Source organism: Schistocerca serialis, chromosome 4 (genome assembly GCF_023864345.2).
Source record: "Schistocerca serialis cubense isolate TAMUIC-IGC-003099 chromosome 4, iqSchSeri2.2, whole genome shotgun sequence".
Taxonomy (NCBI): Eukaryota; Metazoa; Arthropoda; class Insecta; order Orthoptera; family Acrididae; genus Schistocerca; species Schistocerca serialis.
In genome coordinates, this window is record NC_064641.1 from 481846823 (window position 1) to 481872488 (window position 25666).

Below are 25666 nucleotides of genomic sequence, written 5' to 3' on the forward strand. Positions count from 1 at the left end.
CCGGATTTCCAATTCCACAATTGGTCAATATTTTCTCTCATGTAAATGCACAACTGATACACTTGCTTTGTCAAGTTTTGTCTTGTTTATAAAAAAAAATTCTGTTTATCGTGATGGAGTGGTTTTTAGTTCAGTGATGTTTATGTTGAACTGTGTTTGAAGTTGTCTGCCTCTAATATTTATTTGAAGAGAAGCATTGTGCTGACTGGATCAGAAAGCAAACCAGCTGATTTCAAGACGACATTTGTGTCAAATAACTTCCTATCAGGAAACTGATATCTGACCTGCCTAGCAAAACTCATAATGATGTAAATACAGTGACATGGTGATGGTGATCACGAATCCCTTCTGGTGTTGTGAGGACCATAATCGAACTCTTGTGACTGTCTGAGATTAGTCCCTTCACTTATTTCAAAACCAGAAAATAGAACAGTGAGCAAGGCACAGCAAAAAGGATTTAATAAATGCTACTTTGTAATTGCTTGCTGGACATTTGCAGTGTGGTAAATGAGGTATTTCAGGCCTGACCTCTACCAGTATTTGACACAACTACAGAGCAAAACCCCGCCATCTAAAATTGCCATGTTAAAGTATGCACGGTATACAGATTTTGAACTTTAACTAGCAGACAGACATACATGTTTCTTTGTACTAAGATGCTGGGTCCCACAGCTGAGTCCTATGTTGCATTTTGTTGTGTGCATATTATGTAGGCCAGATTTGATGAAATAGTTAATCTGGAAAGAATTCCATATGAAATAGCACTTATTAGATAATTTTTCATTTTAGCATTTTCAGGCACAATTCACATCTCTTTTCACATTCACTGCAAATGTGAGTTTTGCAGGTCCCTATTCATAACAAATTGTGTGTGTGTGTGTGTGTGTGTGTGTGTGTGTGTGTGTGTGTGTGAGAGAGAGAGAGAGAGAGAGAGAGAGAGAGAGAGAGAGAGAGAGAGAGAGAGATTGTGAGTGTGAGTTTGTGGGGCTTAAAGGCACTCAACAGCAAAGTTATCAGTGTGTTTAACATTCTGTCCATCTGCTATTTGTCCCTGCATGGTATTATTAAATGTACGTAGTCAGTGCATTCCACAGATCTGTCTAAGTATGGTTTTAGAGGTAACAAGATACCTATATTTAGATTCTTTCCTCTGGCCAGCAGTAGTTTCCTTTTTTTCTTACTGTGACCCAGAAGTGTCACTGAGACAAGTGACATTGCATGTGATAGAAGAAATTGTCCTAAGATTATATTTACATGTGTTTTAAAGAGAAAGTTGTTCTCATTCCATTTTGTATTGTAAGGTTTCATAACATGCAATGTGTGTGTGTGTGTGTGTGTGTGAGAGAGAGAGAGAGAGAGAGAGAGAGAGAGAGAGAGAGAGAGATTGTGAGTGTGAGTTTGTGGGGCTTAAAGGCACTCAACAGCAAAGTTATCAGTGTGTTTAACATTCTGTCCATCTGCTATTTGTCCCTGCATGGTATTATTAAATGTACGTAGTCAGTGCATTCCACAGATCTGTCTAAGTATGGTTTTAGAGGTAACAAGATACCTATATTTAGATTCTTTCCTCTGGCCAGCAGTAGTTTCCTTTTTTTCTTACTGTGACCCAGAAGTGTCACTGAGACAAGTGACATTGCATGTGATAGAAGAAATTGTCCTAAGATTATATTTACATGTGTTTTAAAGAGAAAGTTGTTCTCATTCCATTTTGTATTGTAAGGTTTCATAACATGCAATGTGTGTGTGTGTGTGTGTGTGTGTGTGTGTGTGTGTGTGTGTGTGTGTGTGTGTGTGTGTCTATATATATATCTAAAAACAAAGATGATGTGACTTACCAGATGAAAGTGCTGGCAGGTCGACAGACACACAAACAAACACAAACATACACACAAAATTCAAGCTTTCGCAACAAACTGTTGCCTCATCAGGAAAGAGGGAAGGAGAGGGAAAGACGAAAGGAGATGTGGGTTTTAAGGGAGAGGGTAAGGAGTCATTCCAATCCCGGGAGCGGAAAGACTTACCTTAGGGGGGAAAAAAGGACGGGTATACACTCGCACACACACACATATCCATCCACACATATACAGACAAAAGCAGACATATTTAAAGACGTCTGCTTGTGTCTGTATATGTGTGGATGGATATGTGTGTGTGTGCGAGTGTATACCCGTCCTTTTTTCCCCCCTAAGGTAAGTCTTTCCGCTCCCGGGATTGGAATGACTCCTTACCCTCTCCCTTAAAACCCACATCCTTTCGTCTTTCCCTCTCCTTCCCTCTTTCCTGATGAGGCAACAGTTTGTTGCGAAAGCTTGAATTTTGTGTGTATGTTTGTGTTTGTTTGTGTGTCTGTCGACCTGCCAGCACTTTCATCTGGTAAGTCACATCATCTTTGTTTTTAGATATATTTTTCCTACGTGGAATGTTTCCCTTTATTATAACCAAGGAAACATTCCACGTGGGAAAAATTATATATAAAAACAAAGTTGAGGTGACTTACCGAACGAAAGCGCTGGCAGGTCGATAGACACACAAACATACACACAAAATTCAAGCTTTCGCAACAAACTGTTGCCTCATCAGGAAAGAGGGAAGGAGAGGGGAAGACGAAAGGAAGTGGGTTTTAAGGGAGAGGGTAAGGAGTCATTCCAATCCCGGGAGCGGAAAGACTTACCTTAGGGGGAAAAAAGGACAGGTATACACTCGCACACACGCACATATCCATCCACACATACAGACACAAGCCTAGAAAGAGGAAAATAAGACGACAGAAAAGATTTCGAAATGCAACAGTGACAATAACAAACGTAATTGTTGGATTCAAATTAATGATATCAATATAATAGAAGGAAACATTCCACGTGGGAAAAATTATATATAAAAACAAAGATGAGGTGACTTACCGAACGAAAGCGCTGGCAGGTCGATAGACACACAAACAAACACAAACATACACACAAAATTCAAGCTTTCGCAACAAACTGTTGCCTCATCAGGAAACAGGGAAGGAGAGGGGAAGACGAAAGGAAGTGGGTTTTAAGGGAGAGGGTAAGGAGTCATTCCAATCCCGGGAGCGGAAAGACTTACCTTAGGGGGAAAAAAGGACAGGTATACACTCGCACACACGCACATATCCATCCACACATAGAGACACAAGCAGACATATTTTCATATAATATGTCTGCTTGTGTCTGTATGTGTGGATGGATATGTGCCTGTGTGCGAGTGTATACCTGTCCTTTTTTCTCCCTAAGGTAAGTCTTTCCGCTCCCGGGATTGGAATGACTCCTTACCCTCTCCCTTAAAACCCACTTCCTTTCGTCTTCCCCTCTCCTTCCCTCTTTCCTGATGAGGCAACAGTTTTTTGCGAAAGCTTGAATTTTGTGTGTATGTTTGTGTTTGTTTGTGTGTCTATCGACCTGCCAGCGCTTTTGTTCGGTAAGTCACCTCATCTTTGTTTTTTTTATATATATATATATATATATATATATATATATATATATATATATAGAGGGAAACATTCCACGTAGGAAATATATATCTAAAAACAAAGATGATGTGACTTACCAAATGAAAGTGCTGGCAGGTCGACAGACACACAAACAAACACAAACATACACACAAAATTCTAGCTTTCGCAACCAACGGTTGCCTCGTCAGGAAAGAGGGAAGGAGAGGGAAAGATGAAAGGATTTGGGTTTTAAAGGAGAGGGTAAGGAGTCATTCCAATCCCGGGAGCGGAAAGACTTACCTTAGGGGTAAAAAAGGATGGGTATACACTCGCACACACACACATATCCATCCACACATATACAAACACAAGCAGACATATTTAAAGACCAATATGTCTGCTTGTGTTTGTATATGTGTGGATGGATATGTGTGTGTGTGCGAGTGTATACCCGTCCTTTTTTCCCCCTAAGGTAAGTCTTTCCGCTCCCGGGATTGGAATGACTCCTTACCCTCTCCTTTAAAACCCAAATCCTTTCATCTTTCCCTCTCCTTCCCTCTTTCCTGACGAGGCAACCGTTGGTTGCGAAAGCTAGAATTTTGTGTGTATGTTTGTGTTTGTTTGTGTGTCTGTCGACCTGCCAGCACTTTCATTTGGTAAGTCACATCATCTTTGTTTTTTTTATATATATATATATATATATATATATATATATATATATATATATATATATATATATATATATATATATATATATATATATATATATATATAGACACACACACACACACACACACACACACACACACACACACACATCGGTTTTCTCTAGATCAACGTCATTTATAACCATCACAAATATTTCACACCTGTCAGGCATATTGTTTGATGTAATCGTGCACAGTATGTAACAATAAGGGGCACTCAAAAAGAAATGAGGCAGAGGCATAATTACAGAAACCACCTCTATGTTAGAAGTATTGACCCTGGCTGTTGAGACACTTGTCCCACTGTGACACAAGGTGGTGAATGGCTGTCTCATAAAATTCCCAGGGCTGCGATGTTAACCAGTTCCGTACGTACAGCTGGACATCGTCATCCGAGTTGAATCGTTTGCCCCTCAGAGCCTTTTTAAGGGGACCAAAAATGGCGTAATCACACGGAGAGATGTCCGGATTGTGTGGAGGGTGGCCGAGAACCTCCCATTGGAATTTCTGCAGGAGTGCCGCAACTTTGTTGGCCGTATGAGGCTTTGCATTGTCGTGGAGCAGAATGACCTCACGGGTGAGATGCTCAATCTGACCATGGGGGCTATGGCTTTCACTGTCACTCAGCAGTCTTGGGTAATGAGTGCATCCACCAGCTGGATGATGTCATCAGTGATGCAGTGTGGTGCTCCAGACCTTGCACCAACGGCTAATGACACCCGTCCTTCCCTGAAGTGCTTGTGCCACACCTTGACCCTTGCAAGGGACATGCAGTGTTTGCCGTACACTTGTGGCATTCGTCGATGAATGTCCGTTCCTCCTACTCTACCACTGTCAGAAAATGTTCAACACTTCTTTGCTCTTCTGTTGAACCCTCCATGTCACTGTTTGCAATACGACTGGTAGCGTTGGACGATTGATGCATGCTGCTGCTGGCTCTGTAGTCACGTGACATCCACGTGTGCCCTCTAGCGGCTAGCGACGGGCTGTGAACTTCCACGCTCTGGTCGGAACCACATCTCGTTACACACGCTCCAATATTAACCTCCTGTCACCGGTTTGTGCATTCCACACTCTGGCTTGTTTCTTTTTGGAGGCCCGGAGAATTTTTTTTTTTTTTTTTTTCTTCAAGTAACATTTTTTTGCTGTTTTTGTGTAAGCAAAGTAGTGTTTGTGTTATCAGCACAAGTAGGCTTACATTTTGTCAATGATAATGCACTTTATACTTTCAAAATACTTTTGAAGTGCAGTGCTTTGTGTGGAAAAAGGTGTCTACCAAATTACGTGTCAAAGTTTACTGTGTCACAGAAAATATTTTATGTAGTTGTGACGTAAAATCACTCACAGCAGCATTTTCAATCTCACAGTACTTCATCAGTGTTTAGCTGGATTTATTTTCTGCTTTTTTTCTATTTTCCAATCAGATGTACTAAGTTACTTTCTCATTTTGATTGACAGATCTGGGCTAATTGGATCTGCTGGAAGACAAAGAGCGGTTGCTGATAATGTGCACTCATCAGATATCTCTCCACAAAGAGCATACCCGAACTCATCATTGAACTTGAATGAATATTGCCTAAATCCCAGCACAGATGATGACTATAACATTGAAGATGCATCACAACCTTGTTCTTCAAATGAAAGGTGTGTATGAAAAGTGAACTTTCTTTGACTGTGTTAAAATACTGGATAGGACACTTACTAGTCGTGGACATTTTATGTCATGTAAGTGTACCTGACAACCAGTGGAAACTCCAGTTTGGAATATCAACAATAGTAGGATAAGGATAGATTGTTACTCACCGTAAAGATGGCCCTTGAGTTGCAGGCAGGCACAGCAAAAAGACTGTCACACATTTAGCTTTAGTCAAAGCCTTCTTCAGCAAAGAGCTTCCCACACACAGATTTACTTGAGCAAGCGCACCTCACACATACTTCATCATCATCTCCAACAGATTGGACCAGTCTGGAGTTTAGGAGGGGAGGGGGGGGGGGATAGCTAGGGATAGCAGGGTAAGGATGGGTGGAAAGAAGAGCACTGTCTTGCAGGATGGAGGGATGACAAGACTGCCATGTGTAGCATCAGGAGACTGTTAGGAGAGGGGGGGGAGGGGGGGGGGGGAGTCAGAAAAGGAGAGTAGCAGGGAAAGGGTAAGATGGACAGGTAGTTGGCAGATGGTGACACACAGTAAGGGAGAGGGGGGCATGCATCGGGAGGAGATAGCACATTGGGGGCTGAAACTGTTGGGTGGAGGGTATGGGGACAGTAGGTTACCACAGGTTTTGGCTTGGATAATTTCGGGAGCGGGTAATGTTCTGTAAGGATAACTCCCACTTACACAGTTCAGAAAATCTTGTGGTGGAGAGGAGAATCCAGATGGCCCAGGTTGTGAAGCAGCCATTGAAATCAAGCATGTTATGTTCAACTACATGTTGTGCCACAGTGTGACCTACCGTACTCTTGGTCACAGTTTGGTTCATCATGGTGAACAGCTGGTTGGTAGTTGTACCAACATAAAAAGCAGTGCAACAATTGCAGCTGAGCTGGTATATAACGTTGCCGCTTTCACAGGTGTCACAGCCTCTGATGGTGTAGGATAAGCCTGTGACAGGACTGGAAAAGGAGGTGCAGGGTGGGTGGATGGGCAGGTCTTGCACCTGGATCTTCCACAAGGATATGATCCCTATGGCCAGTCTCCCAAAATCCTCAATCCCTAGTCTGGTTCATGTTTATTGATAATATCTTCATGATCTGGAATCAGGCCCATGACACCCTACCCTCATTCCTTTACAATATCAACACTTTCTCTCCCATCCACTTCATTTGGTCTTCCTCAACCGAGTATACCACATTCCTGGATGTGACCTCCTCCTCTTTGATGGCTCCGTACACACCTCTGCCCACGTAAAACCCACCAACCACAAACAGTACCTGCATTTCAACAGCTGCCATCTATTCCTTACCAAAAATTGCTCCCATATAGCCTGGCCACCTGGGGACAGCATATCTGCAGTGACAAGCACTCACTTGCCCTGTATGCTGAAGGTCTCACCAAGGCCTTCACACACAGGTGCTACCCTCAGACCCAATCTGAAATCAGAACTTGCATTCCATTTCCCCGCACGCTGCCAATTTTCCCACCATCTCCAAGAATCAGCTACAGAGGAATGCTTCCCGCATCACCCAATACAACCCTGGACTGGAACAGTGAAATTAAATCCTTTGTCAGGTCTTTGGCTACCTACCATCATGCCCTGAAGTGAGCGACATCTTACCCAGATCATTTCCACCTCAAGTGATGTTTGCTTGACCACCCAAGCTTCATAACTTCCTAGTCCATCACTACACCACTCCTAAACCCAACCTCTTGCTGCAGGATCATATCTCTGTGGAAGACCCAGGTGCAAGGCCTGCCCAGTCCATCAAACAGCATTTCCTATTCCAATTCTGTCACAGTCTCATCCAACCTCATCAGAGGCTGGGCCACCTGTAAAAGCGGCAATGTCATATATTAGCACTGCTGCAATCATTGCATAGCTTTTTTATTGGTATGACTACCAACCAGCTCTCCATCAGGATTAATGGTTACCGTCAAACTATGACCAAGTGCATGGTAGATCACCCTGTGGCACAGTGTGGAGCACGGACATAAAATGCTTGATTTCAGTGGCTGCTTCACAACCCAGGCCATCTGGATTGTCCCCAGCTTTTCTGAAACATGCGGATGGGAGTTACCCTTACAACACACTGTCCATTTCCGAAATTATCCCAGCTTCAACCTATGGTAAGCAACTGTCCCTGCACCCTCTGTCCCATCACCTCATTGCTATTCCCATTCAGGACCCATATTGAGTGCCACTGTCTGCCAACACACCCATACATCTTTCCCCTTCCCTGCACCTCTTCTTTTCTGCTCAACCCCCTCTCCCACTTCCTACCCCACAGCTCCCCTATGTTGTGTCTGTAAGTCTTACCATGCCTCCATTAAATCCCTGTGTGCTTTGCCAGGCACCATACTTCTCTCCACCCACCTGTACTTTGCTACCACTCCCTGCCACACTCCAGATTGCTACTTTCGTTCAATGTGACAGTTACATTCCAGTCCGAGCTGCCAGAAATGCTGTTCATGTGTCCATGAGGTGTTCTTGTTTGTGTGCAGGTCTGTGTCTGTTTTTTCATTTCTGAAGATGGCTTTGGGGAAAGCAAAATGGGTAACACCCTTTTTTGTTGTGCCTGTCTACAACTCAACTTGTCATGTTTACAGAGCGCAGCACTCTACCCTTTTCCTAATGTTGTTGCAAATGTACTCATTTCATTTTTCTTTAGTTTGTTAATTTGTCCATCTTGTGTTGGAGATAATGATGTTGGTGTGGACAGAATTTTGTCTGCTCATAGCCCTATTACATCAGGGCAAGAGTCTTCTTACTTTTAACATCATCAATTTTCACTGTTAAGAACTGATAGTCTTACTTTAGCCCGCTACTGCAGTATAATAATGCAGCAATAAAACATAAATAAGGGAAAAACGCCAACATAAAATTTAAGTAGCAAAGAAAATGCGCCATTTATAACAATAAAACATAGTGTGCACACAAGTGTCTGCCAACAGAAAAATGTCTCGAAGGCTGTGCGATATTTTGTAACAACGAAGTGCTTTTGATAAGCATGACATCACAACTGTTTAATTAGGTTTGTTTGAGCGGTTGCCAGTAGGCTCATGCATATGCCCAGAGCAGAAGTCTCACATGTGCAGTGCATTCTCCTGCTTGTGGCCAAGCTGCCAGATTCAAGCATATGTGGAGCAGACTGAGCTGTTGTGGTGGTGGTTGGGGAGGGGGAGTCTCCTTGTGACACATGTTTACGTTTTGTGATTTTGGTGTTTTCATTTACAAAAATGGATTTCTGTGGCTAGGAGCTGTTAAGTGAATTAAAATACATTCACATAACAGTTTTCTGATATTATTTTATTTCTACATTGTTGGCAATCAAGCATTAATTGCCATGCATAACGATGAAGTTACTTTTGTTGGTTTGCAAAAGAAATTTGGCTTTTATTAATCTTTTCTGCAGAGGCAGTCAGTGTCTTTGAAACAATATGTTTCTTTCCACATTATTGGCTATTCGCTGAATTTCAAGTGTACGTGTTCATCTTATGGTACATATGGCATTATGCAAAAATAAAGAACCAAACATGAGATAATACAGTACTGGTATGCCAAGAAAATTGGCATCCTGAAAATCACACTGAAAAATCTTTAGATGAGGTTGGGGCCTACTTCATTGTGTATTTGACTTATGAATCTGCACTTTAAGGGGAATTATGCATTTTAGTATGGTGTACAAAATTCCAATGTTCTAGGGATATTCTCTGATGTCCTATTTCTTTTATGACATAATGTAAGATCTCTAAACCCTATATACACAAGCTCTCTAAATGTTATATATACATGAATGTACGTAAATGTTCACTTGAAGATGAATAAGCAGACAAATTTGGTTAGGAGTATTGTATATATTGCAGCGTTAGCAGAATTTTACAGATCTACCTTCTACACAAGATGAATTATGTTATGTGAAAGAATGTGCAATGACTTTCTTACATCTTAAAGCGTTTGACTGTCATTCAAAATTGAACACTTTGAAGACCAACCACTTAAAAGAAATTTGGGCCCAGAAGACAGGACAGGGTAGTCATAATGTAAAATTTTACTGCCATATTTGTGTTTGATATGTCTCAAAGGGTAACACACGCAATAAAGACCAATATTATATGTGCAAGCTTAACTTTTCTTGTAGCTACACTATTCCTTACTTGTATGTTCGTGCTGCTTAACATTGATTTTGCTGTTTGCTGGTGAAATGATGTGACGTGAGCTATGCCTGGCTGACAAAAGCACATCACAGTCTCGATTCCAATGCTTCAGAAACTAATGTGCTGTGTTTGGTGGAATTCATATTTACACCTTCCTAATATGAAAATATTTAGTGTACATGTTGCTGTGCGTTAAAGATGTTCCCAGCCCCCACCCCCACACCACCCCCCACCCCCCACCCGCCCCCTCACCCAGTGAGCGTGACGTCACAACTGTTTACTTTAGATTCGTTTGAGCAGTTGTGGGCACACTTGTGCGCATGCGCAGTTGAGTCGCGCATGTATAGTACCTTCTCCTGCTTCTGGCTACAGAAGTGTGACTGTTAGCTGTATAAGCAGCAGTTGCAAAATGCTACCCAGAAAAATGTTACTTGCGCGTGCAAGTTGCCAGATTCACTGGGGGCACACTGAGGTATCTACCCCGGGCAGCAATTTCAGGGAATGGGAGGGAGCCGCCAAATTCATATTCTTGAAGAAAAAAACCTTGTTTCACAAAGCACCCAGTATCCATCACACGTTGGTCTGTCGATCATTCATATGATTTTGAAATGCATTCCTGTTGGTTTTTGAACATTTTAGAACATATTCTAAGTTTATTTCTGAATGAATCATAAGTTGAATTTTGAAAGTGTGTATAGTGTACGTCATGTATCTGCCAGGTAAATCCCGACGCATCTAGAAATACACTTTCCTGCAGACAGAAGGGGACGGGGCTATACAAGCTAAGCGGAATAAAGCCGAACGGGTGAATGGCAGTCGCTGTTTGTTTATGTTTTTGACTGTGTTTGTGAATGATCAGTGTTGTTAATAATTACCAGCGAACTCCATAGATTCAGACTACCGGAGTGGAAATAAATGACTAACAGGAATCATAGGTAAGAAAGATTATGTATTTTCTTCTTGGTTTATCCAAGAAAATGAAATTTTGATAGAAAATATTTGGCCAGACCGCTACACCAGTAAGGACCAGTTGTACTATCCCCCGGTAGCAGCCGCCTGAGTAGCGCGGAAAATGCGTTGTATGAACACGTAATAACGCCTAACCAGAGAATAAATGCGGGATAACTAAACCGTTGATTGTGGCAGGGTTAGCGAAGTTAACAGGAGAATAAGTTACAGAATTAGTGATGACAAGACTGTTTGGGGGAACGAGGAAGGAGAAGAAATGAGGACATCACACAAATTATGGAAGAATAAGGCGATTCCAAATTTATATAAAAATTTCATACTACTACTTTTCGAACTCATGCTTGAGAAGCTGGAGCATATGAATGAAATGTGAAACTATTTCCGAACATAAAACTTTTTGCTTGTAGTAGGCCTAATAAGCATTTGATATTGGTACTTTGTGAATTATATTTTTTCGTGTTATAAAAATGACCATTTGTGCCAAAACAGTATCATTTATTTGGTGTGTGTCACAGTAGCTGCAATATTAGACAGGCCTATTTCGTTTTATCTGTCAGACAGTGACAAAATACACGTAATCAGATTGAGAAACCTCACAAGTCTGGGGTATTGTTTGTATTCACATCTTTTTCAGTATTAGACGAAGACATTTCTTTTTTTTTTTTTTCATGTAGCAAAACATTTGACAATCTTTGATGAGGTAATAGATTCTTTCCCAGAAAGGAAAGCATGCCATGTAAAGCTGTAAAAAGGTTGGAGAGAAAAAATGCTGAAAAAATGTGTACTGTCTTGCTTGTCTCTTCTTCTGGTTTCATGTATCTTATATTTAATTGTATGTCACACAAAAGCAAGTTATTAGCTACAGGAAATAAAGAAAGCAAATTTTCTGAAGAGTTCTTGTTCTCTCGGTTACAAATTATCCCATCGAATATTGATTGCGTTTTTTTTTTTTTTGCTCCCCACTGATGCACAGAGGAGTCTGAGTTAGAGTGGGAAAGTGGATAATCTCCACGTGACCGGCATTTACGTTTAGTGATTTTGCTGTTTCCTCTTCGTTTATTGCTCTCACGTCAAGTGAAAACAAAATGGATTTCTGTGGCCAGGAGCTATCAAGTGAATTAAAATACATTGACATGAGTACGGAAGGCTAAAATATGTTATTAGGTTCAGATTTGATTTTATTTCCACCTTTCTGACAGTCAAGTATTAATCGCCTTGCAGAACAGTGAAGTTATTTTTGTCGATTTGCTAAAGAAGTTTGGCCTTTATTAAGCTTTTCCAATGAGGCAGTCAATTTATTTGAAACAAAGTATTTAATTCCACACTATTGGCTAGTTTCAACTATTCGCTGCATTTCAAAAGTGCATGTTTTCATCTTCTAGCACATGTGACATTATGCCATAATGAAGAACCAAACATTAGATAATACGGTACTGGTACTCTAAGAAAATTTACACCCGAATGTGCACTTTGAGCCGAATTACGCATTTTAGTATGGTTCACGAAATTCCGATTCTCTTGGAGTATCCTCTGATGTCTTGTTCCTTCTATGACATAACATAAGATCTTTTAATGTCTTACACTTATGAACATATGTGCTTCCAGCATCGTAGTAGCTGCGCAAGTGTGTTGACGCCTGTTATCTGGCGCTCTCTGGCAACTACTGAAACGGGAAGATATTACGAATGATTATTTGAAAAGCGTTATTTTCAAAGTGAATTTCCTTTTATGTAAGATGAACTATGTGCGAGAATGTACGATGAATTTCTTAAATCACAGAGCGTTTGACTCTCATTTAGAAATCAAGTCTTTGAGTACAAACGTTTAGAAAAATTTTGAGCCCAGAAGATCAAGACATTTATGTCTATATTAAAAATTTTACTGGCACATTTGTGGGATGTATCTTAATGTGTAACACGCGCAAAAAAGATCAACATTCTATGTGGAAGCTTAGCTTCTCTTGCAGCTTATTAATCTTCGAGACCAAGATAATATGTGAAAGCTCTGCTTTTCTTCTAGTAACTGTATGTATAATAATTTAAACCATAAACGTTTCCTATTTGTGGGCACTTAACAGTGATATCGCTGTTGGCTAACTACATCACGTGTCCTATGCTCGAATATCCTGTCATTGGCTGGTGAGATCATGTGCCATGAGCTATGACTGGCTATGGCTACAAATTGCATTGCAATCTTGATTTCAATGCTTCGGAAAGTAACATGCGGCGTTTGGTGGAATTTAAATGTACACTTAAGTGATACAAAAATATGCAGAGTATAGGTTGCTGCACATCAAAGATTTTTCCGAAACGTGTGTGTGTGTGTGTGTGTGTGTGTGTGTGTGTGTGTGTGTGTGTGTGTGTGTGTTTTTTTTACTGAGTTTGGTTTTCTATAGAGCCAATAAGTACTACGCCAGTGGATAAAACTATAACCATTCAAAGGATTGATAAGTATCACAGTTCCAGGGAAAAGTATACTGTCACTTACCATGGAATAAGTGTATCTTCACCCAGGAGAAAGGGTAAGTTTAACCGGGAAAGCTGGGGGAATTTTTCTTTTCTTGTCCACGTATACACCCTGAAATAGAACGCAAGTATTAAACTTGAATGGAAGTGCTTAATTTGAGGAATACAAAATAGTTAAATTTACAATAACTCATACACCAACTGTGCAAAGCAAGAATTACAATCAAATGAGCATTAGACTAAATGACATTCAGGATGCTGATCTATTTTTAATGCATTGGCCGAGTTAAGTTTATTAGAATGATCGGTCAAGGACAGAAAACAAATTAGAAGTTAGTCTCGGTAACTATCACCAACACTTTAAGGCTAGGCGCAAATTGAGACGCGTATAGCGTGTGTGTCGTGGTGCAGCGCAGCGTGCATTTTTGTAACTTCACAAGTTCAAATGGGACCATGCAAATTGCGACATGACGCAACTGGTACACGAAACGCGCCTGCGCCAGGTCGCACGGCGTTATAGTTATGACACAGTTTCTTGTGTCGCGCGTTACACGTGCCTCGCTAGCACCGTGGGAAGTTTGAGGCGGGGAGCGGAAAAGTAGCCCGGCCATATGCTCACATCAGCACGGCGCATATGAGCAGTGGCAATTATTGCCCATACGATAAATATTGCCTTACTGTATTCTAAGTTTTATTGCGTTGGTGTAGTGTTCCGTTTTTTGCCAATTAAATGCTCCAGCTTTTTTTATTAGTACATTATACTTTTCTGTTATTTGTATCTGTATAGTTTTGTTTTATTTTGTTTTTCTTCTGTCAAGAAAAATGCATACTTAAGTAACTGGTGAGCGATTGGCCGCTGGAATTGTATCATAAGCCTCTGTGATGTTTTTAGATCGAAAGAAGGGACGGAGGGTAGAGAATAAGGAAGTAAGGAATATTATAAAATCATGTGATTAAGAAGCAAGGCAGGAACGTAAAAGAAGGTTATCTTCTCGCTGCCTAGTATGCTGGTGTATCTGTACGATCTATTACAAAAATTTGGAAAGGGATAACCTCCACATGTGTGACCTCTGTGTGCTTCTGGTAAAAAGCATCCAAGATCTGAAGTATAGAAGTCTCACTGTCATTACTTGGATATGGATGTAATAATGTAATATATGTACTGTACTGTACTATACTACATGCATGTGAACATCAACAAGCTAGAAACAGTCTAAAAGCAGGCACAAATAACAATGTTTTAATTGGTTCGCCGTGATGTGAAAAGGCATTTCAATTGTTGTATGCACATTATCAGCATTAATAAACTAATTATACAACAGGCTACACAAATGTAGAAAATGGTCGGTATTATTACGAAAGCAAGAATATCCTAAAAGAGTGTCACGATTAGATACATTTAATTTGTTGAAATATACTGCTGACAAAGGCAGATCTACTTTCATGACAATGTTTTTCGAACTCCAACTCACATGGCTAGCTTCTGCATTCCTGTCACACGCATGATCCTCCACTAATGACAATACACTGACCATTGTGTTGTGCGACAGATCAATTGTTTATTTTTCTCAATAACAACTATTTTATTCGCGATCACACATTGTCAGTTTGGCAAGCTGTAGGTGAGTAACCAGTATCTGGCATGTGTGTATCATTCCACCTGAAGGAACGCTCGTCATTATTTTAATACTGCTCAGATCATGATTAGGAATAAAATCCTTTGGTAGGTTTCCATTCCAGTCGCTCAGTGTTAAAAATATGATGGGTTACTGGGATTCCACCAAAATTCCAACAGAATTGGCAATCTATTGTTGTGTGAATTGGTAACCTTTTCTCATTCGAAGAAGCATCACAATTTATGTGTAACGGCCACATTTCTCTTGGTGACAGGTTTAATTGTACTTCCTTTGACACAGTATAATTTGCTAAACTCATCTCACAGCAGCTATTGCGACAGAATTCCGAAATGGAGTGCCTCATTAAACAAGTAATTCAAGCAATTGGCAATCACAGAGCTCAATAGCTTCTGAAAAACCTCATAGTGTTGGTTTGCAGTAACATAAAAGAAGAGATTTCATGTTTCTTTTCATACTAGGTAGCTCTTGTTTCACTAGCTGTCGACAACTCTTAAAAAATTACAGTCACTGAAGTGAAATAAAATAAAAAGGGAAGTATAAGTACTGATATATTGCCATAGATAAGAAAGTTCCATGTGTTTAAGAATTGCCAAACACTCTGCTCCTTCTGTGCTATCATTCGCCAAACTTTCGTTTCAATGTCTCGAGTGGTTTAGGAGATGTGAGAGCTGTTGCGAGTATTTCATTCTCGCAGGCATGAGATCAGAAGTGAGCGCGCCACATAGGATCCTTTTTTCTCAAGATCGGAGGCAGATAGAGACCTCCTCCCAAGTCTAAACAAAAATTCAACATGTTAGCTAAATTTCATATGCAGCAACATATGGTGTAATATGCACCAGTCTTACTTGCGTAGTGTCTTACTAAAATGTGTACATCACAATAAGAATAGCCATTAGCGAGATGATGGGCACTTCGCCATGAAGCTGACATATAAGGCTACAAGTAAGGCAAAAATCAAATATATTCAGTGAATAGTTTCTGTAAAATCATTTGAGAAAGATAATAGATTGTGTGCGCTTTGGTTCTGTCAGCGCAGAGCGTTGCCAGTCAGCATATGTGAAGTATGGTGTATGCGTCACAATATGCGCTGGACCCGCGCGACTTGTGCGGAACATGTGTGTCGTGCTGTAGTGTCATGTCACTTCACACGTGTTGTATGCTTCTGATGCCCGCCAATTGTGGAGCTCACTAGGGGTTGTGCTTTAGGCCCAAGTCAGTTGTGGATGATGTAGGTTGCCACATCCACCAGCAAAGGCAGCAGTGAACTTGCCGAAACAAACTGAAGCATGAGGCTTCGTCATCTCACAGGCAGAGTAAGGCCCCAGTTCTTCAGTAGACAAAGACACAGTTCACGATGTAAACACCAGCAATCCAAACAGGGGGAGCAGCCCACCATCATATGATTCCAAACATGACTTCATCCAGCGGGTGACACCTCACTGACCTCCAACGAACAGCCCCCTGACCAGACAGCCCAGCTGCGAGCTGTGCACACATTTAAGTTATCCATGCGTTGCCTGAAAAGTGCCATCATACTGGATGCCCAAGAAACCATAACTTAGCAATGCAACCAAAGAGGTTCAATGGGTACCAGAATCCATATCGAGGTACATGCACAACTCATCTTGGCTTAGGGAGAAGCCATCCTGGTTCACATGGCTACTCCCCTGATCTATTTATATGTTGGCCCCTCATAGGTAAAGTAGTTGTTCATAAAAATAAAGATGATTAAAGTGAACAGGAACGTTGTCACAGGTTTTGGAAGCAGGAAGGGAGTTGGTTGAGGATTCAACAGTGGACAGACCATGTACACGGAGACTGTTGGTATAGATGGGGGTGGCATCAATTGTGACAAGCAAGGGATGTGGTGGTAATGGGATGCGCAATGATTTCTGACTGTCTAGGGAATGGTTGCTGTCCTCAGTGTAGGAGGAGAGTTTTCATACAGGTGTATACCACCTGGGAGATCATGGAAAAACCCAGAGATTTTTTCATCTGGGAAAAACCCGGAAATATTTTAGAATTCTGAGAATTTTTCGTTGTTTTAGTTTTCAGTTAAATTTTTTGGATTTTGACTGGTAAGAACTGATACTTTAACAAAGGATATTACTGTACCCCGCTACTGCAGAATAATAGTGCAGCATTAAAACATAAATGATAGAAAAAGTGAAAATAAAACTTAATTGCAAAGGAAATGCGCCATATAAACTAACACAGTGCACGTACAAGCGTCTGCCAACAGCAAAATGTGTCAATGGCTTTAGGAAGACTATGTAATGCTTCATAATAACAAATTTCCTCCGAGGAGCGTAGCGTCACAACTGTTTACATTAGATTCATAGAAGCAGTTACAAGCGGGCTCATGCACACACGCAGCTGAGTCGCATATGAGTAAGATCTTCTCCCACTTATGGCTACAGAAATGTGACTGTTAGCTGTGTAAGAAGCAGTAGCAGCAACCAGCCACATGGGGTACCTGGAAAAATTTTACTGGTGCGCCAAAGCTGCCAGATTCTCGTGTGACCAGCGGGCCCGGGTCTGGTGGGGTCGGGGTTCTCGATTAGCTAAAGAAATTTGACTCTTATTAAGCTTTCCTGCTGAAGCAGTAAATTTATTTGAAACGAAGTGTTTAATTCCAGACTATTGGCTAGTGTAAACTGTTCACTGCATTTCAAGTGCACATTTTCATCTTCTAGCATGTATGGCATTATGCCATAATAAAGAACTAAATATGAGATAATACAGTACTGGTACTCCAAGAAAATTTATGCCCTGAAAACCACACCGAAAAGCTTAATACCCGGTCGCGGCCTACGTCATTGCGAATCTGGACATATGAATGTGCGCTTTAAGGTGAACTATGTATTTTAGTATGGTTCACGAAATTCTGGCGCTCTTGGAGTGTCATCTGATGTCTTGTTTCTTTTATGACATAATGTAAGAAAGATCTTTTAATGTTTTACACGTACAAACATACGGACTTCCTACATCACTGTAGCTGCGCAAGCTTGGTGCCACCTATCATCTGGCACTCTATGGCAACTGCTGAAATGAATCTATTTGTAACAGGTCGCGGGAAAATATTGCAAATTGTGGTTCGAAAAGTGCTATTTTCAAAGTAAATTTCCCTTTACGCAAGATGAACTATGTGCGAGAATGTACAATGAATATCTTAAATCACAGAGCGTTTGCTCTCATTTAAAAATCAACTCTTTGATGACGAGCCATTTAGAAGAATTTCGAGCCCAGAAGATCAGAGATTTATGTCAGGATTAAAAATTTTACTGGCGTATTTGTGTGGTGTCTCTTAAAGTGTAACATGTGCTAAACAGGTCAACATTATAAGTGAAACATTAGCTTCTCTTGTAGCTTATTAAACTTCAAGACAAACATTATATGCTTTGCTTTTCTTGTAGTATGTGGAAGCTTTGCTTTTCTTGTGACAACACTATGTATATTAACTTATACCATTAACTTTTCCTGTTTGTGGAATTTGAATTTTTACTTTCGTAATATGAAAATATACAGTGTACTTGCTGCTGCATATCAAAGATCTTTCCAAAATGTGTTGTTCCCCCCTGAGTTTCGTTTTCTAAAGAGCCGAGAAATTCTATGCTGCTGTATAAAACCATATCCATTCAAAGGACCGATAAGTTTTACAGTTCTGACGGAAAGTATATTGTCACTTAGCACCGAAAAAGTGTATTTTCACCTGGGAGAAAATTTATTTTTAACTGAGAGATCCGGGAAAAATCCGAGAACTTTTTTCCTTGTCCGCGTATACATCCTGTTATAGGTTGCAGGTGTTGACCATCCAAAGCAGAGATACATTAAGTGAGTGCTTTGAAGCTAGCAACTGTGGAGTTTTTTGGATCTTAGGAAGAAAGTAAAAGATGGGAGTATGTGGTTTGGGTGAGATAAGAAGATGTAGAGATTGAGGTCTTGGTTCTTTTGAGGGGGTTACAGTTTTAAGGAGGCACTGTAGGTAAATTTGTACTGATTGGATGGGATCTTGATAGCAGATACTGTATGTAGAAATGGCAGTAAGCTGGCACAGACCCTCACTTGCATAATCTCGTTAGTCAAGTAACAGAGTGGTAGCTCACTTGTCCACTGGAAGGATAATGATGGAGTTATCAGTTTTTGGGAAATGAAGTGGCTGGAATTTGTGTTTTATGGACTCGAGAAGGGGTAGTGAAGCAGTGCTGGATGTTACGATTTCTTGGAAAGTTCAGAGGGGTGATTTTGAGGTAGTGGTGGTTGGTCAAGTTGGGATTGTGGTCGGAACAGTTCAAGGTAGGGTTCAGTGTCATTTTTATTGTTATTAATTTTTTCAGACTGAATTGAAAAGTGATGTTTCCTGTTGAAATTATGTGTGAAGAAAAATAGGTCTTGAACCAAAGCGCCATTATTAAATGCAGGTTTAGGACTGAGAGTGAGACCCTTGTATAATGCAGATGATTCAGGAGGGGAGTGAGCCACAGATGAAATGTTGAGAACACTGTACTGTTGTGGCTGGTTCTTGTGATCCTGAGTTACCGTTGCTCTGGGGAGGTTGAAAGTTGGCCTGGCTCAGTTTGTAGGAGTGGAGTGGTAATTGATGGTATGGCTGTTTAGGGAGCTGGAGTGGGTCAGAGATGGAAGTACCACTGCTGAGGTAGTTTAGGAGAAGTTAGGATAGTGTTTTGAGGTGAAGTCTGGCCTGTTGGTTCAACTTGTAGGTGCCTTGATGGATGATGAATTCCCAGGAAACTTAAGGAGCAGATAACTGCATGATTTTTAGGAGGAGGGAAGTGTGGTGGAGTGGAAATTGGCAGTCGAGGTATATAGGTCGCAGGTTAGATTGCTAAGTGCAAGAGGTATTTGGAACTGTAAATGGGGCTGGTGAAGAATGAGATTTCATTCGGAAGTAAAAACTTCTAGTGTTAGGCCTATGGCGGTGATTCCTAGGTACAAGCAGGTATCAAGAAACAGGATGTGAGATCTTAGTTTAGGCAGTGAAAAAACAGGTTTTCAAAAGGACTGAATATAATATGTGATGGGATTCATCATGGAATAAGAGAAAGTTTTGTAGTGCTAGAGATAATTAGAGTGGCACAAAGTAGCAGAGGGGTAAAAATGAGACGGGAAAAGTAAGGCAAGCAAAGAAAAAGATAAGAAGAGACAGGAAAATTCAGCTAAAGTCGTGAGAACAGATAAGAGCTGAAAAGAAGGAATGAATGAATGGGCAAGAAGTGATGGGAATTTTTCGTAAGAAAACTAGAAAATATACAGCAAAAATTTATCAAACAATGGAAAATCCAGAATGGAATAATGATAATATTATGAAAAGGATAGGTTGTTACCATGTAGCGGAGAAGCAGAGTCAAAGATAAGCACAACAGAAAGACAGTCGAACAAGTAAGCTTTTGGCTAGAAACCCGACACACGTAAATCACAGTTGTGTGTGTGTGTGTGTGTGTGTGTGTGGGTGGGTGTGGGAGGGCGGGGGGGGGGGGGGGGGTCGTATTCCAGTGAAGACCTTTTCGGCTGAAAACTTACATGCTGGACAGTCTTTCTGTTGTGCCTTTCTGTGACTCAGCATCTCCGCTGCATGGTGAGTAGCAGTCTATTCTATTGTCAACAGTAAATTGCGAGTAGGCAAGTACATGAAATAGACAAAAACATATAGACATGGCAAACAGAGGGAGGAAGTCATCCAAGAAAAAGAAATCTACTATATTTGGTAAATAAAACAATGCAACTGATGGCAGTAACAGTCATTCAATGCAACTTGGTGAAAAAGAAACACACAAAAATGTGAAAGAGTCACTTAATAGCAAGGAAAGTGGCAAGAAGGAAAGAAAAAGGATGTCAATTTTGCAAATAAATCAGTTAAAGGCTATTGGAAGAAGACCATGTTGTGTATTGTGAACCATAAACAAAGTCTTTTATCAAAATTCATTAATAACAATAGAGCAAATTAAGTGCATGGAAATCAATTTTTCCTTCTCATCCCATCCAGTAAGTCTCCCTTGACCCAGGGTTCTAGGTGACTTTTTCACAAATCTTCTATTTCATAAAGCTCAACGGTTATTTTCCTTCATCACTCTTTCTTTCCCTTCAGCCCCTCTGCAGAAAGGAGCCACTGGCTCTAAAAGCTTGTGCATTTCCATATCTTTTACATGTGTTTTCTCCTGCTGTTGCTTGGTAAGTAGGTTTATTTATGTATCCATTATTATATTTTCATATGTTGATTATTTTTGTAATCATAAAGTTATTTTATGGTTGCATGGGGTGGTAGATTTAGGTCTTCCAAGATATTGTTAAAAGAGTTAGCCAGATGCCAGAATTATTCCTTTGAAAAAGTAATATCTGGTTTCTTGACCCATCCTTGTCTGATCCCAGGATGTGGTCCATCTCTAAATGATCTAACTATCAGGAGGACATAACTCCTTTTCTTTCATGTATTCGTTTACAGTTACTCTATATCCTCTATACCCACCATCAGTTACAACCTTGTAGATTTATCAAAATCGATAAAATATGTAATGTGATTTGTGAATGATTTGATAAGTCTTAATTTTGCAGGTGGAAACGCCAGCAACCTCACAAAGGTAGATCGTCTCAACTGGATGTTAGTACCAGTCACAGTGGTGAAATTTCATCATCTCAGCGTTTGCTACAATCCACTTCTCAAGCCTCAGTGGCACATGCTATAAGAGTGTGTGTTGAGGATAAGAAGTTTCTTATCCCAGTTCCAGATGCCAGTCTCAGTATAGGATGGCTGGTGCAAGAAACAGCACGTCGCTACTATAGGTGCGTAGCTTCTTTTCTTCAACCATCTATCTCATTTCATAAGTTTGAATTGCAATGTGTTGCTATTTTGGGATGTGGTTAATTGAGTAATTATAATTTTGTGATACTCTGACAATCAGCACTTGAATTTCTTAAGAAGCATTAACTGTCATCTGTGCTTCCTCACTTGTCTCTTGCTAATTTACCACATATGCTTATTAACTGAATGACAGAAGTACACGTGTGAGACCATTTTGAAAGATACTTTTCCATCTATTCTTCTCCCAAAATGGTCTTTGCTTGTTTTCTTCTTTTGGTTGTATTTGAGCTTTTGACAAAGGATTGTTTCTGTTGAGAAGCAGCAGCATTTACCTGCCTTTGAACTGCTTCTCTGGTTTAAGGTCTTTCTCCACATTATTTTTTTCTCTCACTTAATTCATTAATTCCAAAATCTGCATAATATTATGACCTTTCATGAGCAAGCATACTTGACAATGCTACAGGCAGAACTCACAAGGCAGTTAGCATAGAAGTAGTACAAAAAATAACTCAGTTCATATGATAGGGGAAGAATTCCAGTGTGGTCGAAGTAACGTTGACAGGTTTTGTTTTCCGAAAGCTGTAGTGAAGAGTGCAGACCCTATAAACTGGCAGTCAGCTGCAAGCATACAGAAATTAAATTATATCTGCCTGAGGGGAGAGAAGCAATGTGGAGAAAAAAAGCCTCTCCCTTTCTCTTGCCGGGCAGCAGCCTTTACCCGCGTTCTGTGTTTCTGCGAAAGCAGAATTGACACTTGGTCGTAGGAATCACCAACTGTTCTGTGTTGTGAAGTTCATAATCAAACTGTGTGACAGACCAGAGACTTCTTCATTTACTTCAGAATGAAATAAGAAAAGAAAACCGCAGTGCACAAAAAGGGATCAGTAACAGCTATGATGCGGTTGCTTGTGTGATTGGCAGTGTCATAAATGAAGTAGTTCAGGCCCAACCTCTACTAGTATTTGATGCACTCATGGTTCAAAACACCCATCCCCGAAAACTACCATATTAAATGTGTTCGCATTATACTAACACTTGAACTTCTGCTGGTAAATAAATGTAAGTGTTTCTTTGTTCGAAGGTGCTAGGTCCCACAGCTCAATACTACATTATTTTACATGGCATGTACCTTATACAGACCATTCAGCTTAGGATTGCCACTTTTTGGTATAAGAAAGAAGGAACATTTACCTTAAAATACAGAATTTTTCACAAAAATACGGAAAGTTCATAAATACTTGTAGGCACCCAAATTTCGAAAAATCGTTCCTCTCTCCCAGTGCCTGTTGCAACCACAAACTCTGAAAATAACAGAATCATTAGGTGCAAACTGATATTTGCAGAGTGTGGGAGGCACTGTGTGCTGCAGTGGGTGCAGCAACTAGAGCAGTGTGTGGTGGTGCCAGCCATGTATAAGCTCCGCTGGTGACAGACCGTCATGGGGCTGGGAGCGATATGTTGCAAGGAAGAGCAACAGCACTTGCTCCCATGTATGGGAGGCACATAGTTTGTTCATCTGTTGCTTGAATGTATGCTCAAGTCATTCAGCTTCTCCATTCAACTGAGCACGAAACAGAGCACTGGTAGGGTGAGCAATACCATTGGCAGTACTATTCAAAGTCTTGAGCCGTAAACAGTGGTCTGTTGTCTGTAATCAACACTTCAGGCAAACCTCCCAAGCAAAAAATAGATGACAGAGCCTGAATGGTGCTATGCAACGTATTGTAGTTCATGGGCACTGCAAATGGATATTTTCTACAAGAGTCCACAACAATAAGCCAACGAGTGTCCCAAAAGGAACCAGCAAAGTCAATATGCACTCATTGCCACAATGATTGAGACTTTGGCCAATCTGAAAACGTTTTTGGCAGGACCGATAGAGTTTCATCACATGCGTGACACTGTGACATCATCTGTTCATTGTGGGCAACCATGACTGGCCAAGTACAGTGTTGACATACTAACTGGTTTTTTCTTGCAATTCCTCGATGTCCTCGGTAGAGCAGTCACAAGACATACCATTGCAACACTTTAGGAATAAGCACAAGGGATTGTGCAGAACCATTTTGCAATAAAATCACACCATGCTGGATCAAGAGGCGGTGCAAATGAGCAAAATATTGCCACACAAAAGAGATCTGAATGGTTTTCACTGAATGATACCAAGCAGTACGGATATAGTGCAGGGGGATGTCTGTAAAAGTTCAGTTTCCTGCATATCGATTTGCAACAAGATGCAGCAGTAGCATCGAATTCAGAATCAGGACCAATAGGTAGGCGAGAAAGGGTGTCAGCATTTCCATGCTTCGACATGGGCCGGTACAATATTTCATACTTATACTGAGACAATACCAAAACCTAATGTTGTAGCTTCTGAGCCGTGCATGGAGGAACAGGGTTTGGATGGCTGAAACAAATACTGAAGTGGCTTATGGTCCGTCACTAGAGAAAACTTTTAACCAAACAGATAACGGTGAAACTTCGTGACACCATAGGTAATAACAGGCACTTCCTTCTCGATTTGGGAACAGTTGCATTGACTCTTTTGCAGTAACTTGTAAGTGAAAGCAATCAATCAGTCCTGTGCACTGCACGATTAAGCAATGTAACGGAAGCACCAGTGTCTAAGTTCACATACAGTTTGTTTGACTGTCATTGCACAGCACTTGGCGGGGAGGGGGCGGAGATTGAAGGCACACCCTGAATTTTGTCATTACTGGTATTGGCAGCAGGCTTGGAAAAAGCTTTGTTCACTGAGTGAAAAGGTGCTCCGCACTTAGAAGAGTGATCATGGGTTGAGTTCTTTTTCCATTGCAAACACAACAGACTGTACATGACATGGCTTTCAACAAGCAAAGCAAGACATATTCTGCGAAGGACAGTTTTGTCTTTTATCTGTGGAAAAGCAACGGGAACATGATTTCACAGCGAACACACGTGTTGACACTTGTTTATTCGGCCTACGGCATGGTGGCCTGTTTGCCCGCAGTGGTCAGTCGCAAGGCCGTACCTGTTTGTAACTTTGCATTACACTGCAAATGGGAGCTACCTGAAAGTTTTCCACATCACTGTCACACAAGTCCCCATGTTCAATAATTTGTAATGCTTGTCTCCAAGTAGGATCAGAATGCTTGAGAATTTGTTCACGAATCGCACTGGCTGGCATCATGAATCATTGCATCACTATAGAACTGTCCACAGCCATGTTGAAAATGACACTGTCATGTCAAACCTTTAAGTTCAGTGACCCACTTATGGTAAGTCTATTCTAGCTTTTTCTGCAATCAAAAGAACTTGTAACGAGCTGCAGTAACCCGTACCGAATCCTCTTAATGCTTAGTGAGGGCCGCAACTAAATCTTCAGAAACTAGCAACCTCAGCCTACTAGCCAGGAATAACTTCTGAGTGAGGTGGTAAACTCCTGTGCTGGCCATTGACAAGAAATAAGAAAGTTTCATGCTACTTTGCAATTGATGTGTAGCACAGTGATCGTCGATCTGAGTGTAGTACTCATTTCATTTCTCTTGTTGTTTATTGAAAACTCAGAATGGTAGAATGCATGGAGGTGGTGCCGTGAATATGGCTGCATATTGTAGCAGAATTGATGCAGCATCAATGCATTAATGAGCTGCTGGACTGCCGTCATCAACTGTGGCATTTGGTGTTTATGAAACTGAATAAACAACATTACATCAAAGCCAGTAGCAACCAGAGGCATAGGAACAGGTGCTGTAGGAGGCAGGTTAGAGGCCGTTTTAATGAGAGGAGTTGAACTAGTGTTTTCATTGGCACTTCCGTAAAAATCTAGCA

General features: G+C 40.8%; 1 protein-coding gene across 3 annotated transcripts in view; it reads left to right on the forward strand.

The window, feature by feature from the left end:
• Nucleotides 1-25666, forward strand: part of LOC126475169 (tonsoku-like protein) — a 271206-nt gene that overhangs the window by 192145 nt on the left and 53395 nt on the right. For all 3 annotated transcript variants that reach the window (XM_050102799.1, XM_050102798.1, XM_050102797.1), the window contains 2 exons: nucleotides 5614-5799; nucleotides 21610-21837. In XM_050102799.1, coding sequence (XP_049958756.1) covers nucleotides 5614-5799; nucleotides 21610-21837 — 414 coding nt within the window. The remainder of the gene's footprint in view (nucleotides 1-5613; nucleotides 5800-21609; nucleotides 21838-25666) is intronic.